The 25,852-nt window shown below is 39.5% G+C and overlaps 1 protein-coding gene across 1 annotated transcript; it reads right to left on the bottom strand.

The window, feature by feature from the left end:
- Nucleotides 1–128: 128 nt before the first annotated feature.
- On the bottom strand, nucleotides 129–23,055 carry SLC40A1 (solute carrier family 40 member 1). The gene is made up of 8 exons (XM_047871434.1): nucleotides 22,775–23,055; nucleotides 22,216–22,283; nucleotides 15,964–16,123; nucleotides 13,648–13,763; nucleotides 12,489–12,615; nucleotides 4,944–5,189; nucleotides 3,466–4,122; nucleotides 129–1,736 (listed from the first exon to the last, which is right to left on the bottom strand). Exons 1-8 carry the CDS (start codon nucleotides 22,815–22,817, stop codon nucleotides 1,423–1,425), a joined length of 1,731 nt encoding a protein of 576 aa, XP_047727390.1. The 5' UTR covers nucleotides 22,818–23,055; the 3' UTR covers nucleotides 129–1,422.
- Nucleotides 23,056–25,852: the final 2,797 nt, after the last annotated feature.

Below are 25,852 nucleotides of genomic sequence, written 5' to 3'. Positions count from 1 at the left end.
ATAACACTAAAAATTATGAATTATTATGAAACTGCAGAGGAAGAAAATACCTTATCCAAAACAGATGTTCTATAACAAAACTAATATTAAATAACTGGGGAACTCAACTCAGGAAAAAGGACTCAAGATTTTAAAAATGTTTTTTATATAGAAATATGTTACAAAGATTTTACAACATAGTAAATCATTATGTCATACCATAGAAAGAAGATGAAACCTTAAGAAAAAAGAAGAAAGTGCTCATAGTAACGGATTGCAGTCTCCATGAAAGTGCATAAACGGTTAAGGCAAAGTACCATGTTGGTACTGACATGTTGCAAAATGACTCGGAAAACAGTTTTTTAAAATACATACAAAAGTATTTGTTTTCTTCCATTCTTCTCAAAGACATTTGAACGGGATACATTTATAAACGGTCTTGCTCTACAACTGTGTAAAAATAACTCCTTGGGTACAAAACAGTGAAAGTAAAAATGCTCTAGCTGAGCGCATTCAGAAGCCAATCTGATGATTTTAAAACAAAACCTTTCCAAGTGTGAGCTTGCTTTCTACATTTAATCTACCAGGCTAAAAGCGTGCTCCCTCCTGTTCCAAGACAGAGATAGATCATTAACGATAGCGGAGTTGAATTCAGATCTTGCTCTCCTGGGTGACTTTGAGCTTCTAGTTTCTATGGCCAAACTATCAGCGTATTTGAAGTCCTTATGCATTTACTGTTATAAATCTACAGCTTTGTTTCTATCTGCAGCTTACAGGAGAGCCATTTTCTGAAGTGTTATATATGCTTACTACAGTATTTCACCATGATAATAAAGATACAAAGGTGCTCTCTAAAGTTATACCGTAAATCCTATTTGAGAATTCTAGGTAAGTATTTCATTTTCCACATATATGTAAATCCCTTATGATCGACAGGATCAATAAGAATAACACTGGTTATCAAACTCTCCTCTTCATACTTGAAGCAGAATTTGTTTTTTTTATAATGTGAAGAACATGCTAAAAGAAAATAAATTAGCTAGACTTGGACAAGAATGAGTTTTAAGAAAAAATGACATACCTGAATTCTTGCACAGATAATAAATATCTCCCAAAGAATAACTTAAGTCACGTGACTAACTGCTCTTCGTGTAAAATTTTATCTACTCCTGAGAAATAGGGAAAAATCAGTGTTACCTTTCTCCACATTTAAACTGAGTTTTTCTTTTCCTTTTTTGATTTTTTTCCCCATCCTTAAGTGTAAGGGAAATTAACCAGTTCATTTCCTCTGACTTAAGTCTTGTAAATAGCTTCTAGCCCTCAGGGTACAACTGGGGTAAAACCAGAGAGAAACACCTAGCTGTTTATTGGAATTCTGAAGTACAAAATAAGCATATGTGCTCTGTGTAATCTAGTAACAGGGATAGCAACAGTTAAATGGTCTCACACAACAGATATATTAGTTTGATTTTCATTCGTAACTTCTTTTTCCTCAGGACAACAGGCAAACATCTTGCTGCCCAGAGTTTTCTGGGCAAATCGAAAATACATGATGTGGCCCATTGCCACAAAGGAGACTGAAATCAGTACAAGCAAGCCAAAAGCTTCAGGATTCGGAGCCAGGATAACCATGATGAAATGCAGAAGATCAAGAAGATAGTTCATGGAGTTCTGAACACCATTTATAATGCCTCTTTCAGATTCAATTACATTTTCTTGCAGCAACTGTGTCACAGTTAAATCAAAGGACCAAAGACCTATTAATAGAAGATATCTGTTAAACACTGAATTTTAATTTACAGCTTTACATTTCACATTTACATTTTAAAAATCTGTTGACGTGTACAAAATATATATTCATCCCTATTATCTTGAAGTCACCATGCATATATTCATCAGAGCCTTGCCTTTCAGAATTCTTTTTCATTAATAAATACTTGGTGTTGTATATAAGTGTTGAATCAATAAATTCTAGACCTCAAACTAATATTACACTGCATGTTAATTAACTGGAATTTAAATAAAAACTTGAAAAATAAAAATACAATAAATAAAATAAAATAAAATAAAATAAAATAAAATAAAATAAAATAAATAAAATACTGGGTTGCTAGTGGCTTCAAGAAATGATTTTTTATAGCCACCATACTAAAGTAAGTCTAATCTACAAACTTCTTAATTCTATTTTTTGTGATTATTTATACTACAAAAGCAAAACTCCGAAATCAGAGACAATAAATCTTACTGTAAGTACTAGTGTTTTTAAAGCCTACAGTGAATGTACTAATATACTGTTGTGGTTAAAGTTTAAGGACTTTAAGTGATTATTACATTTACTGCTTGGTTTCTAAAGCCCCTGTAATAAAGCTGTCTTGCTTGAATATTAATTGTCTTTGATAAATTAATGAATTGCTTTGTATCACAAGATAAATATGGTTTCATTTAAAGAAAAAAATTCAGGCAGAGATAATTCATCAGTACTCTATTAATAATTACTTAAATTTTACTTTGTAAGAAGTCATTACATTGTGGTTCCTTCCAGAGCTATAAAATCCACTTGTTTGGCAAAGTATACTATAAATACACATAAGCTAGAGAGGACTTTTGAAGGATTTTTTTTTTTTTTAAAACAAAAACACTACCTTTTTTACCTTGTCCTATACAAATATTTTCTAACTTATAGTCCTTTTAGTAGAGTTATAGCAATATAAAGACACTAAATTACTAAATGGCATCATTATAACTAATATATTTTCAAAAAATAAGTTGCATCAGGGTGCCTGGGTGGCTCAGTCAGTTGAGCATCTGACTTCGGCTCAGGTCATGATCTCATGGATTGAGTTTGAGCCCCGCATTGGGCTCTGTGCTGACAACTTGGACCCTGGAGCCTGTTTTGGATTCTGTGTCTCCCTCTCTCTCTCTCTGCCCCTCGCCTGCCTGTGCTTTGTCTCTCAAAAATAAATAACTGTTAAAAATTTAAAAAAATAAATTAACTAAAAAAAATAATAAATTGCATCAAGAGTAATACTTAAGATACTAATTTATTAAAAAGTTTCAGGGGCCCCTGGGTGGCTTGGTTGGTTAAGCGTCCAACTTCGGCTCAGGTCATGATCTCACAATCCGTGAGTTCGAGCCCCGCGTCGGGCTCTGTGCTGACAGCTCAGAGCCTGGAGCCTGTTTCAGATTCTGTGTCTCCCTCTCTCTCTGCCCCTCCCCTGTTCATGCTCTGTCTCTCTCTGTCTCAAAAATAAATAAACGTTAAAAAGAATTTTTTTAAGTTTCAAGCCCTAATCATATTTTAAGCATATGTACATATACACAAACTGTATTTTAAACTATAAAATAAAAATTTCATATGTATGTAAGGATACAGAGTGGGTTTTGCTTAAATTAAGGGAAGATTTCAGATCATTTATCATTGAATCTTCTGAACCCACACTGCAAAAAAGACACTTTAGCTCATTAACATTCAGAGAGATGACTTACCAATTCTAGCAGCAATGACGCCTGCAAACAGCAGACTGACAGACACTATGGGCACAGATTTAGGACTCATCTCTGGGACAATAGTAGCAGGGTCAGACACATTTGACATGTGCATTTCAGGTGTAAAAATGATTTCAGGTATATCTGTAGGTCTAATTGTGGACAGCGGCTCTCCTTGAATCAACCTAGAATGGATATCTTCAAAAGGAGAAACAGACAAGTCCAAGGGGCTTCCAGGCATGAACACGGAGATCACACACAAGATCAAACAGGAAAGCTGTGCAAATCCTGAGATCAGACCAGTCCGAACCAGGCCACATTTTCTACGTAGCCAAGTAAAAGCCATGGTTCCCATTATTCCAGTTATGGCTGATGCTCCCATCAGAATACTGAGGATGGACCCGCTCAGCCCCTGAGTGTAGGCGTACCCTGTGGTGATACAGTCAAAGCCCAGGACAGTCATATAGAGGAAAGCAAGACCCATGCCCGCCAGAAACACTGGCTGGTTGTAATAGGAGACCCATCCATCTCGGAAGGTGCGGAAGGGCTCAGCCATCTGGGAGGCACAGCTTGGCTCTTGCTCATGTTCAAGCTCATGGATGTTAGGGTCTTTCTCACCCATTAGATGAGTTCCCTCCAAGGATTTTGGCTCAGTTTCTGTTAATAAAAGACATTATTATATGTATCAGTATAATATGTATTTTCTTTTACTAACCTAAGAATTTCAGCTAAGAAACAATCTCCAAGTAGCATTTATGTTAAACAAAATACTATGGATATCGCTGTCTCTCACATGGTCTGTCTCCCTCTCTCCATTGCCCCCCTTAGAAATTATACTCCAGAAATGAAGGAAGGAAGGAAGGAAGGAAGGAAGGAAGAAAGAAAGAAAGAAAGAAAGAAAGAAAGAAAGAAAGAAAGAAAGAAAATTATACTCCCACCAAAGTAAAACTAAATAACAGGAAAACTCATCAAGTAAAAATATAATAATTGTCTGGAAAAACATAGCATCTTCTTTTCTGGGGCCCTGTTAGGATTCCATTAGCCCAAAAGCCCAACTTGCTCTCTCTTCTTGGGAAATGCCCACCTTCAGTCCTCATTCCCTTCTACTGTTGTACAAATGGCTATGTAACTCTTCTCTCTTCATAGACTCAGGAATTCTCTTATTCTTTTTTTTCCCCCCTTGTTTTTCCCATTCTTATGGCTCAATTTTTCCCAGCCATCCCTCAGTTGATTTCCCCTCCATGTCTGCTGCTCACGTTAAGGAAAAGGGCCCGAGGCCTCATTCCAGCTCCCTGAGGTCCAATCCCAAGTTGTTCCTCAGGCTGTCAAAAGCCTGGGTATTGACTCATCCATACCAAAGTGACATATTTAACCTCATGCACGCCTTCAGCAGTAATAAACTGGATGAACTTTTGTCTTCACCAACTTTTAAGGTCTGAACATCAGAATAAAAGGATTGATCACTGTATTGAGCTTACCTTTATGTAAATTCAGCTGTTTCAATTCAGCTTCCTCTACTTTAGGAGGAGCTTTCACAGCCAGAGCAGGTGTTTTTTGGTAAACCTTCCAGAGCAGAAAGTACTCCACACACATGGACACGAAATTCCACCCCGAAATGAAACCACAGCCAATGACTGCAGAGCCAAACGTCATAATCTGACCAACAGCCATAGGGGCCAAGATGTTGGTTAACTGGTCAATCCTTCGTACTGTAGCATTCATATCTATAGAGGTAGGTAAAGGAGGAAGATAAGTGTGCAAATCTATCAAAGAGAGACTGCCCACTTACATAATACAAACTCATAATCCAAGAGTATAGATTCCTAGAATGTAAATTTCTAAAAGCACTCTGTGAACAAACCATTTTGTTAGGAAATAATTTGTCATTTGGAACAAGTCATATTAAATTTGCCTCAAAAATCATGATTCCCTGGGGTTGTATAAATAAGTCTAATATTAGCTTTTAAGATGAATACAATAGTGAGTGACCCTACAAACATGTTTTCAACAAAAATTTATTAAATGCCTATTATGGGCTAGGCATTATTCTATCACTATAAAAAAAAATAAAGAATATCGTGCCCTGTCTTCAGGGAGTTTACCTTCCCATGGGAAAAGAAAGAGTAAATCAATAAGTATATATATGTATATGTATATGTGTATATATATATACACACACACACAGAATGTCATATGTTAATTAAATATTACAGTGAAAAATAAAGCAGAAAAAGGGTGCAGGGAAAAGAGAAATTTCAGTTTTCTTTTTTTTTTTTATGTTTGTTTATTTTTGAAAGAGAGCACAAGCAGGGGAGGGGCAGAGAGAGAGGGAGACACAGAATCCCAAGCAGGATCCAGGCTCTGAGCTGTCAGCACAGAGCCCGACACGGGGCTTGAACCCACAAACCGTGAGATCACGACCTGAGCTGAAGTCAGACGCTTAACTGACTGAGCCACCCAGGTGCCCCAAAAGATTTCAGTTTTCAATATGGCAAGGTCAGGAAAGGACTCCCTGGAAAAAAAAAAAAAGAGAGAGAGAGAGAGAGAAAGGAGTAGGAGGAAAAAGAGTCAGTCCTGTAGATATCAGTGAAAAGAGAATTCCAGACCAAGGGATGTAAAAATGTCCTGGGGCAGGAGGAGCACACCTACAGTGTTAGAGGAACAACAAGGAGGCTGGCAGGGCTAGAGCAGAGGGAGGAAGGGAAGAGGTCAGAGAGGGAGGGTAGACTGGTCTAATCACCTAGGGTCTTGTGAACATTATATGGATGCCAACTTTGTCAATGAATGGGTGAGGAAGCCTTTTGGAGCTTTTGAACAGAGAGGTGACACAGTCTAACTTATGTTTTTAAAGGTTCATTTTGGCTGCTGTGTTGTGAAGACTGTAGCATGAGGGTGAGGGAGTTGGTAGATAAGAGCAGAGGCAAGAAGACAGGTAGCAGATGATGTAGCATAAACCAGAACAGTAATAATGGAAATGGGGAAACAGATGTTGGATACACTTCAAAGGTAGAATCAGAAAGATTTGCAAATAGATTAGATATGGGGTGTGAGAGAAAGAGAAGAATTAAGGAGGACTCTGAAGTTCACTGTTGCTGTTTTCTAAGCAACTATTAGAAGGAAAGAGTGGCCATTTACTGAGAAAGGAAAGAATTCAAAAGAATCAGATTTGCAGCAAAAGAACGAGTATTTAGTTTAGAGATGCTGATTTTGATAGGCTACTGACAAGCACAAGGGTGTATCAAGTGGACAGTTAAATATGCCTGCAGTTTAGGAAAGAAGTCTGTGCCAGATTTGGTAGTCATCAGCCAGTTGAGTTTTAAAGCAGTGAGACTGGATGAGGTCAACCAAGGGACTGAGTGTAGATCCAGAAGAGGCGAGATCTGAGGACCCAGTCCTGGGCATGTCAATGTTTAGAGGTCAGGAAGATGAAGAAGAACTAGTGAAAGAGGAGAAAACCCAGAGGAGTGTGGCATCCTAGAAGCCATGGGGCAACACTGTTTCTAAGAGGAGGGGTAATCAACTGGCAAGTGCTGCTGATAGGTCAAGGAAGATGAGTACTAAGAGGAGGCTCTAGATTGGTCACACGGAAGGTATTGGGGGCTTCAAAGAGAGTAGTTCTGGTAGACCAGAAAGGGCAAATGCCTGACTGAAGCTGGTTTAAGAGATTGGCGTCAACTCCAGGAGATATACCATTTATATTATATTTTTAAGTGAGTGGCACTCTCTGGATTCACAATGTAAATGTTGCCCCCCTGGCATCATGAAAAGCAAAGCCCTGACCAGGGACAGGAACTAGAAGCAGCATAGACATCTTTTTTTTAAGATTTTCTTTTTTTTTTTTTTTTTAATTTTTTTTTCAACGTTTTTTATTTATTTTTGGGACAGAGAGAGACAGAGCATGAACGGGCGAGGGGCAGAGAGAGAGGGAGACACAGAATCGGAAACAGGCTCCAGGCTCCGAGCCATCAGCCCAGAGCCTGACACGGGGCTCGAACTCACGGACCGCGAGATCGTGACCTGGCTGAAGTCAGACGCTTAACCGACTGCGCCACCCAGGCGCCCCTTTTTTTAAGATTTTCTGAAAACAGAAACAAAGAAATGAGGTGGTAGAAGGGTAAAAAGAGGTAAAAATGTTTGAGAGAAATATTATTGCACATTTATATGCTGTTGGGGATGACACCATAGATGAGAAGGGATGGAATCTGAACCAACACACAAATGGGAGAGCTACTCTTAGACGGGAGCAAAACCATCAACATGCACAAGAATGCAGACCACATACGCAGCTGCAGGTGGATGTAATGGGGACAGCATGTGTAACTTCTCATTTCTTCTACTCTCTCAGTAAAGCACAAAGCAAGGTCATCAGTGAAAGTGAGGATGGGAGAGGAGGTATGGAATGTATGAGGAGAAAGGAGAACGTGAAACCTACTCCTCTAAGGAAACAGGAAGGAGGAAAGGGCCACAGAAATTAATATGATCACCTGGCAGCACAAAAGGGCGAACATGAACCCAATGGTCACGAACTGTAAAACAGTGAAAACAGAGAGCAAAACTGTGCATTTTTCTCCAGCCATGTTCTACTGGAGAGTGACAGAAGGAGAGGAGGCCAAGTGAGCTGAGAGTATAAGCTAGGAGGTGATCATATGTGATCAGAACGTCTGACCTAGAATTTCAGCTGAGTAAGGAAGGGAGACAAGAGTGGTCACAGACAGTGAAAATGGCCTGTAGGTGACAACCAGACTGGAAGACTGTTGTGGCTAGGGTATGAGAAGGAATGAGCTGGGAAGACAGGAGGTGCCAATTCAAGACATGAATGCCTAAGATTAAGATTATGGAAGGGGAGGATTTAGCGGTGATGACCAAGTCTAGGACATGACCATGGGAACATAGCAAAATCAGAGCAGAGGACAACATGAATAAAAGAGAGGAAGTCAAGAAAATGACCAATTTTCTTATTCTCTATCTCACAGAGTAGAGTGGAACCAATGAGACAAATCCTTATCAATCATGTGGGGCACCTTAAGAGAAAAGCAATAGGTGACTAATAAGTGCATTAGCAGAAAATTGCCTTTATTCCTTCTCTAATTCTTCCTGGTCCTCAACTGCCTTCCAATTAGTCCCATGAGTGTATAATGCTTACATGATAACAGGAGAACTTTGACTCGTTTCACCTTTCACTTGAGAGGCAAAGGCAGTTTTCATTGATCTCACACATGACCCTTTTTTGCAGAGGCTTCGCTAACTTTCATCCCACCCTCAAAAAGTTTCCAACTCAGGTGCTAACAGAGAAGTATAGAATAGATTCAAGTAACTCAATATTTTGATTCCCAAAATTGAGTAAGAGTGAAAATATACACATGTTCTGAAAGCCCCACAACAAGAGAAAAATTAATTTAGTTAAAATGATTTGTTGTATTTTCACTTCCTCGGTTTTTAAGTGCTCCTGAAGCCTCCGAATGCCATCAATTTCAATCTTTATCATACTTAGGAAGCTAATAATGTTTGTGCGTGATACAGTATCAGTAACCAGCTTTTATGTTTTGGAAGCAGAATGAACTATATAATGATTTGGGGAATAGACCTCATCATTTCACTGGTAACAGGCTAGAGAAGAATCTGTCCTCTGAATATGCAAACCCATCCTCTTCACAAATTTCTATTTATTCTTATGTAAACACACATATATGTGCTCATTGAATTCCAATTTAACTATTTTCCGCTGCAGCTGAGGCACAGACCATGACATTAAATAAAGACTTGCTATTATAAAGGGTATATTAAATCTCATAGGATAATAATAATAAGCAGACCTGCTGAGCAAATAGCAGGCAGCAGGTCTGTCTACCTTAAATATGAAATCAATTTTTAGTCAATAGAGTTCAAATAAGAAATTTATCGGTCATCTTGATCACGGTAACCAGCAGATGTGTCTTTAGGAAGGAGGATCAAAACAAAACAAAACAAAACACCTCAGAAACTATAAATAGACTGGTTAACAAAGAAAATAGGGAAGGAAATAAAACAGAAGGGATAAAAAGTCTGGGAAAAGGAAGTGAGCTTCAAACAGGTTTGACAGGCTAAGGGTCATAGCCCAACAGACTGCTTTAATAAAACACTAAACCAAGTACCTAGGCAAATTAGCCGACAGATTAATTACCAGTATTTATGTAGAAAAACAATTCCTTTTCTGGTGATCTCCAAACTAGATGCTAACAGCTGTATTTTGGTCTGATGCCACTGAAATTCTAAAATTTTTTAACCTTCCAGGGAAAATGTCTCTATTTTTTTACCCTCAGTGATACAACTTCCAGTTTTTAAACCTATTCTGAAATCAAGAAACACTGCATTAAGGGAAGGGGAGCAATTAGCATCTGGCTCACCACCTCTCCTCCCAGTGCACACAGCTTTTGCCCTTCACAGGCACACACACACAAGGCGCACACAGGTTCAGCATCCCTGTCCAGTCCCCTGCTCGGGTTTCTAACAGTTTTCGCTGGGTTTCTAAAGTTTTCGTTTCGATTTCAAAACGCACCCTGCACAAACACACACAATTCCTGACTGGAGGACGTGCGTCTGTGTGCAGAGACTCAACCTCAGAGGTGACTAAGGTGTACTTCTTGACATACACTTCTCCAATTTTCCTCTCTCCTCCTCTCTACCTGTTCTATAATTCTGCCTTATAGCAGAAATAGCACCAAAAAATCAATGGTTAGATAGACCCCTGCTGACCTTCTGAACTAAGAAAGTTTCTATCCTATTTTGAAGCATGGTTTTAGTTAATCTTTTAACAAATGGTGAAGAAAGACAACACGGAGGTTTTCCCTCACTAGGCTACTAACCTGTAATACTAGTTGAATGCAGAAAAGCACCACTTGCTAAAAGCTAATTCACAGTGGATGAAACTTCAATAAGCAGCTTGCTTCCTTTCCTAAACTTGAGAAATTCGACTTCACTTGCTAAAAAGCACCACTTGCTAAAAGCTAATTCACAGTGGATGAAACTTCAATAGGCAGCTTACTTCCTTTCCTAAACTTGAGAAATTCCAGAAACTTAGAAAATAGACTGCAATTATTCCTCTGCAATTATTCCTGATAATAAAGAAAGGCAGCTGAGAAACAGTCATTCATATTCTTCTTGTTGTTCTGGGACGTCAAAAAGCCCACAAAGTTACATGGAATCTTTGGTTTTTCTTATTTATTTATATTTGTATTTAGAATAAATGATAAATTCTGAGGAATTTTCACTTTGCACAGGGCTTTTTTCCCCCCAGACTGTATAGACTTCACAAGAGTCAAAATGAGTTTAAAATTCATATTAAGAGGGGCGCCTTGGTGGCTCAGTCGGTTAAGCGTCCAACTTCAGCTCAGGTCATGATCTCGCGGTTCATGAGTTCGAGCCCCGCGAAGGCTCTGTGCTGACAGCTCAGAGCCTGGGGCCTGTTTCAGATTCTGTGTCTCCCTCTCTCTCTCTGACCCTCCCCCGTTCATGCTCTGTCTCTCTCTGTCTCAAAAATAAATAAACGTTAAAAAAATAAAATAAAATAAAATAAAATAAAATAAAATAAAATAAAATAAAATAAAATTCATATTAAGAGAAAGAAAATCATTTTAAAAGACAACTTTCCCCCCAAATATATTCTACCAGATACATATGTGCTCTATTTTCAAGACAGGTCTTTTTGTACCTTTTGAATTTTAAAACATGGACATGTATTACATACTTAAAATAGCATATTAAAAAGAGAAAGTAAATAAGGAAAAAACATACAAAAAAGGAAAAAGCCTAATCATATAGTTCAATGTGACAAGAAGAGACATGGAATTATTTCCTATTGGTAAATGATTACAGGAAGAAAAAAATCAACGAGAATCACTACTTTACCTCTAGAAAGAATATCCTGTGGTATATTCACATGTGCTATAAATTCATCCTATATGGACACCATTCTCTAAAATCACTGTGGTATTTGTCTCAATTATAAATAACACTGCTACAACAAAGTGATGATTTAAGCAAATTCTTCTCTTTCTTCCTTTAGACCTTTCACACATTTTCTTTCTCTCACCACCTCCTTTCCTTTTTTTAGCCACATGGCCCAAACAAAGTTGCCTGCTATCCCCAACACTAATCTTGCCTTCTGTGAACTAGAATAAGCCATTTAAATCATCAGCAATAGTTTTCTGGTCTGTCAGGATGGTTGGGCAATAGGTTTGTGATACCCATTATCTCAATGACCAGCACAACTGATTGACCTGATCTAATCAGTGGATAGGTGTACCCTTCCTCCTTAACCCTGTGTAGCTATGAATCTGATGTGTGTCTGTGTCAGGGGGCAGGTAGAGAATATTGAGTGAGGTGAGTTATTCTGAGTACAAGTGATGCTGATGTAATAGGACATGTTGCTTTGTAAGCATTCTTTAGTCTGTCTCTGGCCTCTTATATATGTTTCCAATGGACAACTAAGATGATAAGCTTCTTGAAAACCATATTCTGTCCTCAATTTCTCTAGTATTTGTAACAGCAATTCTATTGCATTGCAGATAATATAATAAAAGTTATAGATTATAACTTTAAACTTGAAGGAATTAACTACTAGAGTCCCTTTTGGAAATAAAGTGTTTCCACTTGGTTTGGAGAAAAATAAAAAGCAGTAAATACTAGTCATACTACCATGGTATGAATGAATCAATCTCATGTCAGATTTTCACTGCTCTAAGTATTAAGTAAACATACAGAGACCATGAACAGAATTTAAAAGAAAGAGTTCAAAAGAAATGTTCTTCCATTTGCCAGGTTTGCATACAATAAAAGTTCACTATTCTATAAATTAATTTCATAACAGTGAGAGAAATCATTGCACTGAAACTGACAATGTGATAAGACAAAGACTATATTTTCAATTTATGGAAAATAATTTTCAATTAAATACCCAGAAGAAAAGGTTTAACCCTCATTTACTACCTCTGACATAAAGTGAATCCTCATGTAACCCCTTACATTAAAAGAGAAAGCCAAATTACCTGCTAATTTGCTTCTGTCTCCTCCTGCAACAACGACAATCCAGTCCCTTTGGATCGTGATTGCAGTAGCAGTACTGGCCAAATTTGCGATATTTGCAATAGTGATGATCAAGATGTAACAGGAAGTCTAAGGAATTATAGGAAAAAGTTGAGTTAAAAATGTCAGTTTTACCTCACAGGACCTATACCTCACTGTACAGTGTAGTTTGAAATGGTCTTTGGTGGCATAATAATAAAATTTTAAGTTCATTTCATAAAATCATAAGAAATAATTTTACTTTGTAGACATGAAACCATAAATACCAGTAGTCAAGTTAAAGGGCATAATATCTTCCTAATCCACATCATCTGCAATACACATAGTACAAAAATTATAAAAATCATGTGCACATTTATGTGACATAGTTATCATAAAGTGTTAACATAGCAGTAGTTTTTAATTTCTTCCCAAAATACCTCTTTTGGAAAAAACAATAAAGGGGAAGTGAGAAGACCTGCATTTAAGTCAGAATTATGATACTTCCTAGTTGCACGACAATGGTCAATCAGATAACATCACTTTGTCTAATTTTTTCATTAACAAAATAAAGGGAATATACTAGAAGATTTCTAATGTTCTCCCTGGCTTTGAAACCCTACAGTATCTGTCTAAATATATAAAAAGATACAATAGTTACATCAAATCCATTATTTGCCACCACCCCATCTTTCCCCTTTTCCATCAAGCTGTCATGAGACCATAGTGTGAGAAGTTATGTAGTCCATGACCCCATACATACCAATTACTATTGGAGGAATACAATTATGACAAATTAATAAATATATGGGTTACATTTCTTATGTAATGTGAACAAATTACAGGTTAGTAGCTGAAAACTAATTGACAATTGAATTATACAATAAACTTTTAGAAATACCACTAAAAACAAATAAGGAAAAAAATAGGACAAAATTAAAATTCAAACAATATTTAATGAGTGCCCACTATGGGCAAACAAGCAAAAACAAAATATAATACAAACGGTAGAGGATATTAAATGGACACAGAGGGTCAACAGTGTCTTTGTGAAAAGATACCCCCTAGTCTCAAAGGGTTTTCATTTTTTACCACTACCAGATGTTCTATTTTCTGCCATCAAGAATACCACTGAGAACTTACAAGAACCCATCCATGATACATGGTCAGAAGCTCGTTTTTATGTAAGAAAACCATCATCAGGATGATTCCACACAAGATGACTGAAACATTCTGTACCACCAGCGAAGTCTGAGCCACTGTACAGAGGGAGAAACAAAGTGTTCACTACACCAAAATATCACAATGGCCCCATTTTTGTCCACACATTAATGCATATGCAAATTACTATATGAAAAAAAAATTCCTTAAGTAAATCCTGAATCAACTATTTCCAGTAGGACCCACCAGATAACACCAGACCAGTAAAACTTACAGGAAGAGTGAAGTATTCACCATTTTCCTATTAATTAAAGCCATTCATAATGACCACATTTTCATTTAGTTTATTCTTTTGAAAGTTTACTGTCATAAACAGAACTATATTACATAGACAAGATCCATCTTTCAGCTCTTTGTTGCTGAAGCTAAAATCATAACATGCAGGAAGTTAGAGAAGAGGTTAAGAAGTCATGGAATCCATAAGCCCCTACGGAATAGGCTGAATCTGATAAGATAGTATGAATACATAGGAAAGATATGTAAAATTCACCAAGAATAAAGCAGCAGTGTATTCCACTGGGCATTCTAATGCTGTATGCTGCTGCTATGAAATTCTAAGTAACACCTTCCCTCACAGAAAATGCCAGTTTCCTTGGAGTCCGGCACCCATGTAGGTAATGTATTGGAGTAAGGACTAAGTACACCAAGTAAGGACACCCACAGTCTCATTTGTAATCTTTTCCCTGCCACTCACCAGGGTAGGTGATCTAGGACAGGATACGTAATGTCTCTTATGTCTGTGTCTATAAGGTGAGGATGATGATACATATGTGCCTTCTTTACAAGGTCAGTATGATGCTCAAATAAAATACTCATGAAAAGTACCCTGAAAAATACAGGGAGTTGTATGCGTAAGGCATAATTATAGCCCTGGTCTTTAAGGGCAGTAAAGCTCGTTCTGGCTTCGAAGGTCATATAAAAGCCTCAAACAAACTGCTTTCTGAAATTAGGTTGTAGTAAAATCCCAACATATAACTCATTCTTCTATTGCACAAGGATTAAATACCAACTGCATGAAGTTTCTAACTTTTAGAACCCCACCGACCAGAGGAAGGAAAGATATGGGAACAGATAATTGTAAGAGTACAAGTACAATAGCAGAGGTGTTGACAAAGACTCCTGACAGCCGAGGAAGAAATGATTAAATCAGCCCAGAGACATCGGACATTTTCACAGAAAGTGACATGTGAGCTGATTTCATGGGTTAAATGGGAGATTGCTATCCTACCACACACTTTTTCATCTAACTCAACATTCTTTCCCAACCTAGGATTCCAATGCTCAACAATCATAAGGTTAAAAGGTCTCCGAGATATATAATATCCCTGTGTTCCTATAAATAACGATGTGAACAACCAGGAATGTTTTTTGTTTTCTTGTATACAAAACTTAGTTCTATATGTGTTCTGGTATATCCATTCTCAAAACAGACAAATGTCCACCTTGACCATTTCACTAATAGAATCAAGTCCTAGAATTTGATAATCCAAATTGCTCTCTATCCAGGGGCAGTCATCCTTCACTGAAAGAAACATATTTCAATCTTTCTCCAATGTCTAAAACAGACTTGGCCAGGTCTTGGCATCATCAACTGCACAACCCAGGAAAATTGTGACCTGGCTTATTATCTGGATTGCGCTTATATTCTGCATAGCTGAACTGTTCCATCACTTTCTCTCTTTCCTACACATAAAACTGCAATGATTTCAGTACTAATGCTCTAGAATAAATGTCAATATATTACCATTTCTTCTTTTCCCCTCAAAAATTTCTAATTCAGCTCTCCATGATCCTGACTCAGATATTCTCTCTTCAATCTATAGTTTTCAATTACCCTACACCTGCCTCTATAGAAAACACAGTAACCCAGAGGACAGATGTTAAAGCTGTCCCAGGAACATCACACTGACTGACTCCAGTGCGACTCATGGTTAGAAAGAATGCCAGAGTTAAGCAAACTTTTAATGTTTAACATGGCTCCCAGAAAAGAACTATGGTGTTAATTATTAACATCTGGAATTTATGACTAGCCAAAGATCCAAAAAAATCTATAAGCTTAATATCTTGGCATTCCAATTTTGTGCAGAAGCCCCAGGACCTTCCATGTAGAAGTGCTGACGCTGATCATCCCATTGCTCAAGTATGGCAAGCAGACACACAGTGGGTCAGTCACAGTGGTTTCTCTTTAGCTCAAGCCTAGGTCCCATGAATACAAAGCCTTAGTTTACCACTTCTCACCTTTAAGTCTGGAATTCTTATCCACCCAATCACCAATGATGGCTCCTAGGACCAGAACAGACCCTGCCACCACCAGCCCGTAGACTGCAGTCAAGAGGAGGCTGTTTCCATAGAGCTCTACCAAAAACACAGACACTGCAAAGTGCCACATCCGATCTCCCTTGAATAAGAAAAGAGAAAATGTTTTGATGAAATTATTTTTATTTCCCAGGCAATTACACTCAGGAAGTTGCTCCCTTATCAAAATGTACTTTCTGGCTACACCATGAGATTTTTCCAAGTCAACAATTACTCTTTGAATTGAATATTTATTGGTCAAGTGTTAAAATCATCCATCCTGGTCCAATGGAAAATATTCTGGGCCATTTACTAAGTAAACCCAAAAAAAGCATGATATTAATGAAACACACATACTCCTTATCATTCTAGAAAAAAAAAATGTAGTTTCAATACCAAAGAAGGTTTTTTGAGACAAAACTTCTTCCCTTTGTGTCAGGTTTCTACCTGGGCCTGGAATTTACCTATTGTGATTTGAGAGGCACAAAGTAGTGTGCTACTGAACCAGAATGAAACTACAGTATAGTTTACAAACATTCATATGCTTTGAATGTCAAGAAAAAGCCAGTTTCCCAATTTGTAAATTGATAAGAATGAACTATATGATCTTTAAAGTTTCTTTCACCTAAACATTCTAAAATATATGCTCTATTTCACCAATAAATTTCAAAGTCAAAAAAAGGCAGGCTCAGAAAAATGAAATTAATATGGGGAAAAAATTAATATGGGCAAATTCTGGTACCACATTTACAAAAATGTCAGAAATAAATGCATAAGCAGCTTTTTATTTGAACATTTTAATACGGATGGGTTTGGAAAGGGTGAAAAGACTATTTTTTCACTGTGGAGTATACAGGAAACGAATTCATTATGGCAAAATGTAGAATAATGAAAATTTTTAAATGAGTCAGGTAAATTAATGCATAAGAAATCTATAATGGACCTTATCATGAGATTTTTGGCTCCATCCCTGACCTCTGACCTCTGAGTTAACATAAAACAGGACAACAATGTTTTATCATAACCTATCCCTAGAAATCACTCCAGGAAACTAAATTCACAGTCTAGGCTCCTTATGCATTTGACACTATCTGGAAGTACTAGAGTCCTAATTCTTTCCAAAGTTTCTTAACACCTGCTTGATAAATTCAACGTATTAGGACCAAAGTATTATCCTGGTATATCAAATGATTTTTTTTTAATTTCATAAAGCCAAGACAACAATTCTATGCATTCAAAATTTTAAATTGAGTCAGGGCGCTTGGGTGGCTCAGTTGGTTGAGCGGTCGACTTCGGCTCAGGTCATGATCTCGCGGTCCGTGAGTTCGAGCCCCGCGTCGGGCTCTGTGCTGACAGCTCAGAGCCTGGAGCCTGTTTCAGATTCTGTGTCTCCCTCCCTCTGACCCTCCCCCGTTCATGCTCTGTCTCTCTCTGTCTCAAAAATAAATAAACGTTAAAAAAAAAATTTTAAAAAACAAAACAAAATTTTAAATTGATGCACATACACAATAGCAATCCTTTACAATAAACTTCATGTAGACCAGTATTTCTCTGCAGGAATGATTTTATCCTCCAGGGATCACCTGGCAGTGTCTGGAACTGTTTTGGATTGCCACAACTCTGGGGCAGGGGTAGGAGTACTACTGGCATCTACAATGCATAGCGCCGTCCCCTACAACAAAGTATCCAGCCCAAGATGGCAACAGTGCCAAGTTAAGAGAAACCTCTACCACGGAGTAGAGGATTGTGAACATAATTTAGGAAGGCAATTCAAAACTAACATAAGATTAGGGCCTTGTCGAATGGGGTGGATATGGTCAAGTAAATCTTAAAACAAACAGTGGAAGCACTATGTCTGCAAGACTGATCCTAACCTGATGGTCTGGAATGTGAGCTCTAGAGCATTCTGTGTTCTCAAACCTCAGCCCACTGCATGGCCCAGGTTACATACACAACAAATAACTATGGAATCAACAAAGGAGTGGATCTGCAGTGAATCCCAGTTGTGAATGAGTCAATATAGAATAAGTGGCAAAAACCTACACTGATTTATCAATAACATTGTTCTGGTACATTAGATTTGTTCCGTGACTGTTCAAAAGTTTGAGGATTAATCAGTACCATAATTCACACGTCTGACACAGCTTTTGTTTGCATTGATAATAGAAAGTTTTTCCACTTAAATTAAGTAGGAATTAAGTTTCAAATACCAATGTACTAAATGATTAAAACTGTATGATACACATACAATTTGCTTGAAACCCATAAAAAGACAAATTTATATTAAGATAAAGAGATCAATAAGAATAAAAAACTGCTTCCTTAATCTTTAACAGAAGAAGCAAGTGTAGATGGGATTAGCATACAATGGGAGGGGGTGAGGAGAGGCACTTTATCTTCCTCTCCATCCCTCTGAATAGCTCCCAAGGAAAAGACAAGAAACACATAAATGCCCTAAATGATAGGTGGCCTCCAGGAGTGAATTTCCTTTTTCTTACCATAAGGAATAAAAAATAATACTCCATGACTGTGGCTTCTTTCTTTCCTTTTTTTTTTTTTAAACTCCTACTTTTTACCCAAAAGAATTTTAGACTCTTCTACAGCAGGCCATCAAAACAAGTGCTACCAAATGAAAATTTTCTTTCTTGCTTATCCTTATATCCATGACGCCTCCTTGATGGAGAGGAATAAAACTGCTCCGATTATCCCAATTTCTAAAGGCTTTAAGCTTTAAGAGGCAACAGATTCCACACTCATGAAGCCCAAAGTAGTACAATCTTGAGCCCACCCATTCCTTCCTTACATTCATTTCCTGCCCTCCCATGTGCTCTCACTGTACTTTGATGATTTGTTTACATGTCCATCTACCCCCAATGGGCTGAGAGCTGAGGGACAACTGAGTATCTGTGAATGAATGATCACAGTCATTAATCCACTTACTACTTATTGGGAAGCTACTATAAACCCAATCCTACGGCAGGCACTAGAAACTCCACGGTACACAAAAATCAAAGTCCATACTTTCCCACAGCTTGCATCTCAGTGAGCAGAGACCAAACACAAACCTAGAACAGGTCAAATGGTATAAATGCTACAAGGAAAAATGAAGCAGCATGAGCAGGAAGGTGGCTTTTTGCATTAAGTAGTCAGAGACCTCTCTGAGCAGAGACCTAAAGGAAGTAAGGGCTGGAGTCATACACACATCTGGGATATGAATGAAGACAATCCAGAGAATAATGACACAAGATACAAGCAACTGGCCACCCTTTTCCACTGTTGGTTATCTTTTTGTGACTAGACACATTTTTTAAAGCCCATACTAAATCAAATTCTAAGCTTCTTGACAACAAGACCCATTTCTTACAGTACTTTGCATTCTGATAGCATAGAGTAAAATGTACTGATCTACTGGCAGATAGAAATAAAGCCAGAAATAAAAAGCATCCAACCCCACACAGATATAACCTTCTACCCTAATACTTCTATTTTCAGTGTACAGGAAACCATGATTTGGCAGAGTTTTCAGGGGAATGGATAGATGTGTGCGTGTGTGTGTGTGTACATATATATAAATGTATACACACACACAAACACATTTATTTTGTTCTAATAAAATTAGGCAGTGTCAAACAGGAGACAAAACTCAAAGGCAGACTTATCTAGAGTTACTGAGCATTCCTCTTTTGTACTCTTTTGCAATAAGGAGTAAAACTCCACTAAACCTTATATGGTTGTAGATCCTGGTTTGGGGGGATTTTTTTTTTTTTGTTTTGTTTTAATTCAACTTTCCACAAGAACTCCCTTAGCTCAACTTACTGGGGTAAGTGTCTACCACTTTTCATATGGGACTTTTAATTAACATGACAAAAAAAATCCTCCTGGAACAACTACAGTTACACCCTTTTGGCAAATCTGACCTCACAACCTAACAACAAAAGGTCACATAAACATTAAAGGTAATGAGTATTTAGAAGTGAGATACCTCATTCTCCTACGAGATAGGTCCAGACCACAGGATGGGAATATCAGATGCTACCTCTATTCCTTGTTATTGGTTTTTAAAATACTTAAAAGTCGGGGCACCTGGGTGGCTCAGTCGGTTCAGTGTCCGGCTTCTGCTCAGGTCATGATCTCACAGCTGGTGAGTTCGAGCCCCGCGTTGGGTTCTGTGCTGACAGCTCAGAGCCTGGAGCCTGCCTCCTATCTGTGTCTCCCTCTCTCTCTGCCCCTAACCCACTCGCATTCTGTCTCTCTCCTCTCAAAAATGAAAACATTAAAAAAAAATTTTAAATACTTAAAAGTATTTTTAAAAAGTACTGAATTAAATGGAAGGGAAACTATAGGTTTAGGTATAATTAAGAGTAGTTTCACTAGATTTTTACTTAGAATCATCAGCTATTGAAAACAAACTCACACCAATTCAACTTTGTTTACATGTATTTGCAGAGTCATCCTTGTCTAAGCCTCTGGGAAGATAGGAGCTGGCCTTTCTAAAAAGCCATCTTTGAACTGCTATTTCTTAAAGAGCTGATAACCTAGCTTAATCATTTCCCAAGGGCATGGGTCCAGATTTCCTCTTACAATAGTTTGCATTCATGTCTTAAGGATGATCCAACAGAAGTTTCCAATTTAAAAAGAAAATACTATTCATAAAATTTACCTTAAAAATTCTCTCTCCTTTTGATTTTTTAAAATTAAAAATCATAGGACGCATACATAGAATTTACTCAAATACTGCTTTTAAACAGTAAGAAGATTGTTTAATTCGAAAGATTCTAATCATTAATCAAACACACACATACAGCATCCTTTTGGGATTATTCTTTTTGGGGATGTTGATGAAGCTAGCCAGGCCAACAGAAACACTGGCCGTCTTCTAGGACCGCATAGGAATTTGGAGAGAGAATTATGAATCATTTGCTGATTTTCAATGGATGATGGTTTTGGGTTTTTTTTGTTTTTTTTTAAATTTTTTTTTTCAACGTTTATTTATTTTTGGGACAGAGAGAGACAGAGCATGAACGGGGGAGGGGCAGAGAGAGAGGGAGACACAGAATCAGAAACAGGCTCCAGGCTCTGAGCCATCAGCCCAGAGCCTGACGCAGGGCTCGAACTCACGGACCGCGAGATCGTGACCTGGCTGAAGTCGGACGCTTAACCGACTGCGCCACCCAGACGCCCCAATGGATGATGGTTTTTAAGACAGCCTGAGATGCTCAACAAATATCTACCAACAGATAACATTTAAAAAAATTTTTTTAACGTTTATTCATTTTTGAGAGACAAGGAGAGACAGAGCATGAGCAGGGAAGGGGCAGAGAGAGGGAGACACAGAATCCAAAACAGGCTCCAGGCTCTGAGCTGTCAGCACAGAGCCCAACAAACTGCGAGATCCTGACCTGAGCTCAACCAACTTAGCCACCCGGGCACCCCAGATAACATTTTTTTAAAGTTTATTTATTTTTGAGAGACAGAGAGAGGGAGTGCACACACAAGAGTGAGGGAGGGAGGGGCAGAGAGAGAGGAAGACAGAGGATCTGAAGCAAGTTCTATGCTGACAGCAGAAAGTCCCATGGGAGGCTTGAACTTACTAACCCTGAGATCCCGACCTGAGCCGAAACTGGACACTTAACCAACTGAGCCACCCAGGTACCCCCAGCAGAGAACATTTTAAAGCCAAGAATTTTTATCACCCAGATATTTGTTTTGGATGCCAATTTATATTTAAATTAATCACAGAATGCTATTTTTAGCCTGAATCAGTCACTCCATTATTCTGTATTTTCATAGTGCAGTATGCTGGAATTTATCATTTTAACAAAAGAGGAAAAGGGAGAAATAGCCTAAATGTGAAATAGAAGATACATGAGACATTCATCCATTTTTAGTAGCAAATATTACCATAAGCCTAGTAGCACAAAATACAACTTATAAACAGTGCAAATATTCCTGTCCTTCTATCTTTGGATAGTTGTTCATCTACATAAAGTATGATAATTAAATAACATTTACTAACACCTATGGGAAAATATCTTGGGTGAAAATAACTTTTTGGTTAGAACATGTGTGTTTGGATGATTTATTTATTTAGCTGCACAGAAAACCTGGAAGGTGACTTAGTAAAATTGGTCCAAATGAAAGGAAGCAAGAAATTATGCAAGTATGTCGTAAGAGTTACTGTACATTGTCACTTACCCAAGTAGACAGAGAATGACCAAGGTAGAGAAGGAATTTTGCCGAGGTCAGGTAGTTTGCTAAGGATCCTGCAAAGACACACAGGAGGGGCGGTGGATAAAAAGCGTATTTAGGTCACTTAAGTGAGCTGAGTTTGGAATACTTGCCCGTTTTCTCCTAATAAACACGATCATTAAAACCTAATTTGTGGGACAAACCACATACATTTTATCAAGTCACCGAGAAATCGATGTGTCCAGTTTGCTTAATAGCACTCGCTTCAAGTCATCACGACCTATTGGTCAATAACTGCAAAACCTCACCTACGGTTAAGAAAGCTCTTGTTTCAACATTCTTTAACTCCGCCTTTTTTTTTTTTTTAAACAAGACAATCCAAACTTCCAGGTCTACTCCTCCTTGCCGGCGTGTAAGCCCTTTCCCCGCATCTTGCAATTCCCTTCTTCCTCGACCCTCACCAAAAGGAGTCCGAGCACTCCGATCAATAGCTGAGCCACATTCCTCCAAAACTGCGCGGAGCTGCTGGCCTCCACCGCCCACCACCCGCGTTAGGTCAACTCACCGCAGCATCCTCCCTGGTGGTTTTGCTCTCTTGCCTTGGTCATGACCCCAGGCGCCCCCCGCTTGCTCTTCTGCTGCTGCAGCTGCCCTCGATGAGGTGCTTGTTAACAGGAGTGCAAGGAACCGAGGAGAGCACCGCTAAAAACACCACAGCCTTACGCAAAAAGACCCCGACGTCTACTAGGGCAAAGAACAAAAGAGAAACGGCCCCGGGGTCTTCTTTTAGTCTTCTTTCCAAACTTAGCTAACACTGTAGCTGAAGTTGGAAAGGCAAAGCCTTATGCAAGGCGGGTGGGAGGCTTCACAGGCCGTGCGAGCCGGATCCGGCACCCCGCGCCGCCGCCGCCGCCGCCGCCGCCACAGCCCGCGCGGCGCAGCCCTGCACACTTATACGGGGCCGGGGCGGAGCTCCCTTCGGCCGCAGGCTCGGGGCCGCCCCCTCTCGCTCAGGGCCAGCCGGGCGTCCCCGCGGCGCGGCGCGGAGCCAGGCGCCCGCCGCCTTCACGCGCCGTGCCGCCCTCCACGCCCTTCCCAGGAGGAGTCGCCAGCCCTGGGCGCGAGTGGCCACCTGGCCACAAACAACCCGCGCGGCCTGCGAGGACCCTCGCCCCGCGAACTGCTCGGGCCGGGGTGTCCGCCGTCCGGGAGGCCGCGGGAGGGGGTCGGGAAGGCCGCAGGGCGGCGGGGAAGGGGAAGAGGAGCGTGGACCCCGCGGGGCCGACGGAGAGAGGCCCAGCGCCAAGCGAGCCGGCCGGTGCCGGAGGAAAGCACCCGGTGCCTGCAGTTTGGGGGAGAGGGAAGCCGCCGGACCTTCCCTGTGCAAAGCCCCAACCCGGGCTTGGGAGTGGGGGGCTATTACTTTTTAAAAAGAAAATCATTTTTAATATAGGAACTAAATAAACATAATTCATACCACGGAGGCCACTTTCCTGGCCTTTCCATTCCAGCCCACCTGTGGCAAAGAGTACCTTTTCTTCCCGGGACTACGGAACCGGGCTTCTCTCAAAGAACAAGAATCAAAAGGCAGGAAAGGGCACAAAGACCAGAGGTGAGCCCTCTCCAGAGGAGTAAGGGGAGGCTTGTAAAGGTCAAGACCCGCAGCGTGTTAGGGACCCACCCCCAGCCCAGAACTTAGGTCTCCAAATCCTTCCTGGAGATGCAGCAAGGAGGAACCAGCCCAACCGTTTCCCTTCACCATCCTTCCTTCTTCTTTATCACCACTTCCCAACCCCCACTCCAACCCCCGCCCTCCCGCCCCGTCCCTTCCCCACCTCTCCTCCAAATGCCCCAGTATCTGACAAGCAGTTACCAGGAATACCGGTTATCCCAGTTGTGTCCCTGGGTCTGTACCTGTCCAGATAAAGCCATTCGGTGGCCTCCTGAAGTAGCAGATGAATGACTCTAGAGAACACCAGGCTTCCATGAATTTTACACTTTTTTCCCCTTCTGGGCTGAAGCCCCGGTGCATACCAACCCCTACTGCCAGAGAGTTACCTTACGTTTCTCAATCTTGCCAAAACCCCGGGAGTGGATCCTACACACTGAAACTCCAACCAAATTCCACACCCTGAGCACAGGCCAGACTGACACCCAGCAGTGAAGGGAGACTCGGATAAATATATGCCCTGTATCTGGACTATCAATCAGGAGCCTCACAAGTCTACTGGCGGGTGGGGCACAGCTGGATTCGTTGGGATGTGGTCTGGAGGGCAGAGATAGGGGATTTGCAGTTTAGCTACTGCTAACTGCTTTTTTCCCCTTTTCAAGCCCCTTTCCCACAGTACTTTCAAGTCCTTTGACTTAACTTCAAGAGAAGTTTTCGTTTGTCTTCTTAAGTTGGAGTGTAAGTTCATGTAGACACACAATATGAGGGACCTGAAGAAGAAGGGGACTCGCCAATTAAACCCTCCAAGTTGTGGAGAGCTCTTAACTGGAGATGAATTTTGTTGATAGATCCTCAAGCAAGGAAAAGAAAAGATAATGATACTTTGCACATTTTGCCACAGTGTTTCTCAACAACGAGGACCTCCAAGTGCATTATGTTAATTTTTACATGCCATGAGAAGTGCTGTGCTGTCCTCAACTTCCAGGTGGCTTAAAGGAGGTTCAGTTGCTTTTATTGTTTTTAAACATTGTTTCTGTTCTTTTTTATGTTTACTTATTTTTGAGAGAGAGTGAGAGACAGAATCCGAAGCAGGCTCCAGGCTCTGAGCTGTCAGCACAGAGCCCCACACGGGACTGGAACTCAGGAACCGGGAGATCATGGCCTGAGCCGAAGTTGGCACTCAGCCCCGGTTCAGTTGCTTTTAAAAAAATTACTTCCGGTTGACACTGCCTGAAAAATGTTTGTGGGAACAGTAGGTAAGTCAGTGTAGAGCTCAAAATGTGACATGGAGACTGTTTTCCATTGTCATCAACGAGTCCCCAGAAGCCAAAACTGAGAGAACAAAACAAAACAAAACAAAACAAAACAAAACAAAACAAAACAAAAAGGTGGGAGACTACAGTGAAGCACATAGGAAAGATCCTCTGGAAAGAAAACAAGAAAGATCCATAACATCAAGACCAGTGAGGTGTTTGAGCTTTGGCAGGGGAATCCTAATGGATTATTAGGAAATTATTAATGGAAATAGTCAAGATATATTAGTTGGAGCTCGTGAAATGAAAAGGAATTGAAAATAAAAATGGAAGGAAAATCCTCAAAATGTGTGCAAACTGCAACTAATAGTGATCTCCTGACATTGACATTGGAGTTTATAAAGCACAGCTTAAATCACAAGACCCAACTGGCTATTCTTCCTTCCAAGGAATTATTTGACTGGCTGAAAATTAAGATTTCTTTTAAAAATAGGCTTTTTTTTCCCAGAACGCAGAAAACATAACTTCTTTATAAATGTAATCATAACTAAGAAAGTCATGCGAATTTTAAATCAGTTTACAAAACAAAAGATGCCCTAAGAACGATTTTCTAGTTCATTTTCAAAGTTTTTAAGTTTATGAATAGGTTAACTAACTTTTAATCAATTCCAGCCAGAATAAAAAGTATATTTTAATTTAAAATTGATAAGTATTTATTTTG

This window comes from Prionailurus viverrinus, chromosome C1 (assembly GCF_022837055.1).
Source record: "Prionailurus viverrinus isolate Anna chromosome C1, UM_Priviv_1.0, whole genome shotgun sequence".
Classification (NCBI taxonomy): domain Eukaryota; kingdom Metazoa; phylum Chordata; class Mammalia; order Carnivora; family Felidae; genus Prionailurus; species Prionailurus viverrinus.
Note: the sequence above shows the minus strand (reverse complement) of the source record. Positions and strands in the feature narration are given on the sequence as shown.

Coding starts and splice junctions, on each gene's coding strand:
- SLC40A1 (XM_047871434.1), bottom strand. CDS start 22,817: ATGACCAAGGCAAGAGAGCAAAACCACCAGGGAGGATGCTGCG. Junction 16,124..22,215: donor GTCATTCTCTGTCTACTTGG/GTAAGTGACAAT, acceptor TTCTTATTCAAG/GGAGATCGGATGTGGCACTT. Junction 13,764..15,963: donor TAAGAATTCCAGACTTAAAG/GTGAGAAGTGGT, acceptor CCCTCTGTACAG/TGGCTCAGACTTCGCTGGTG.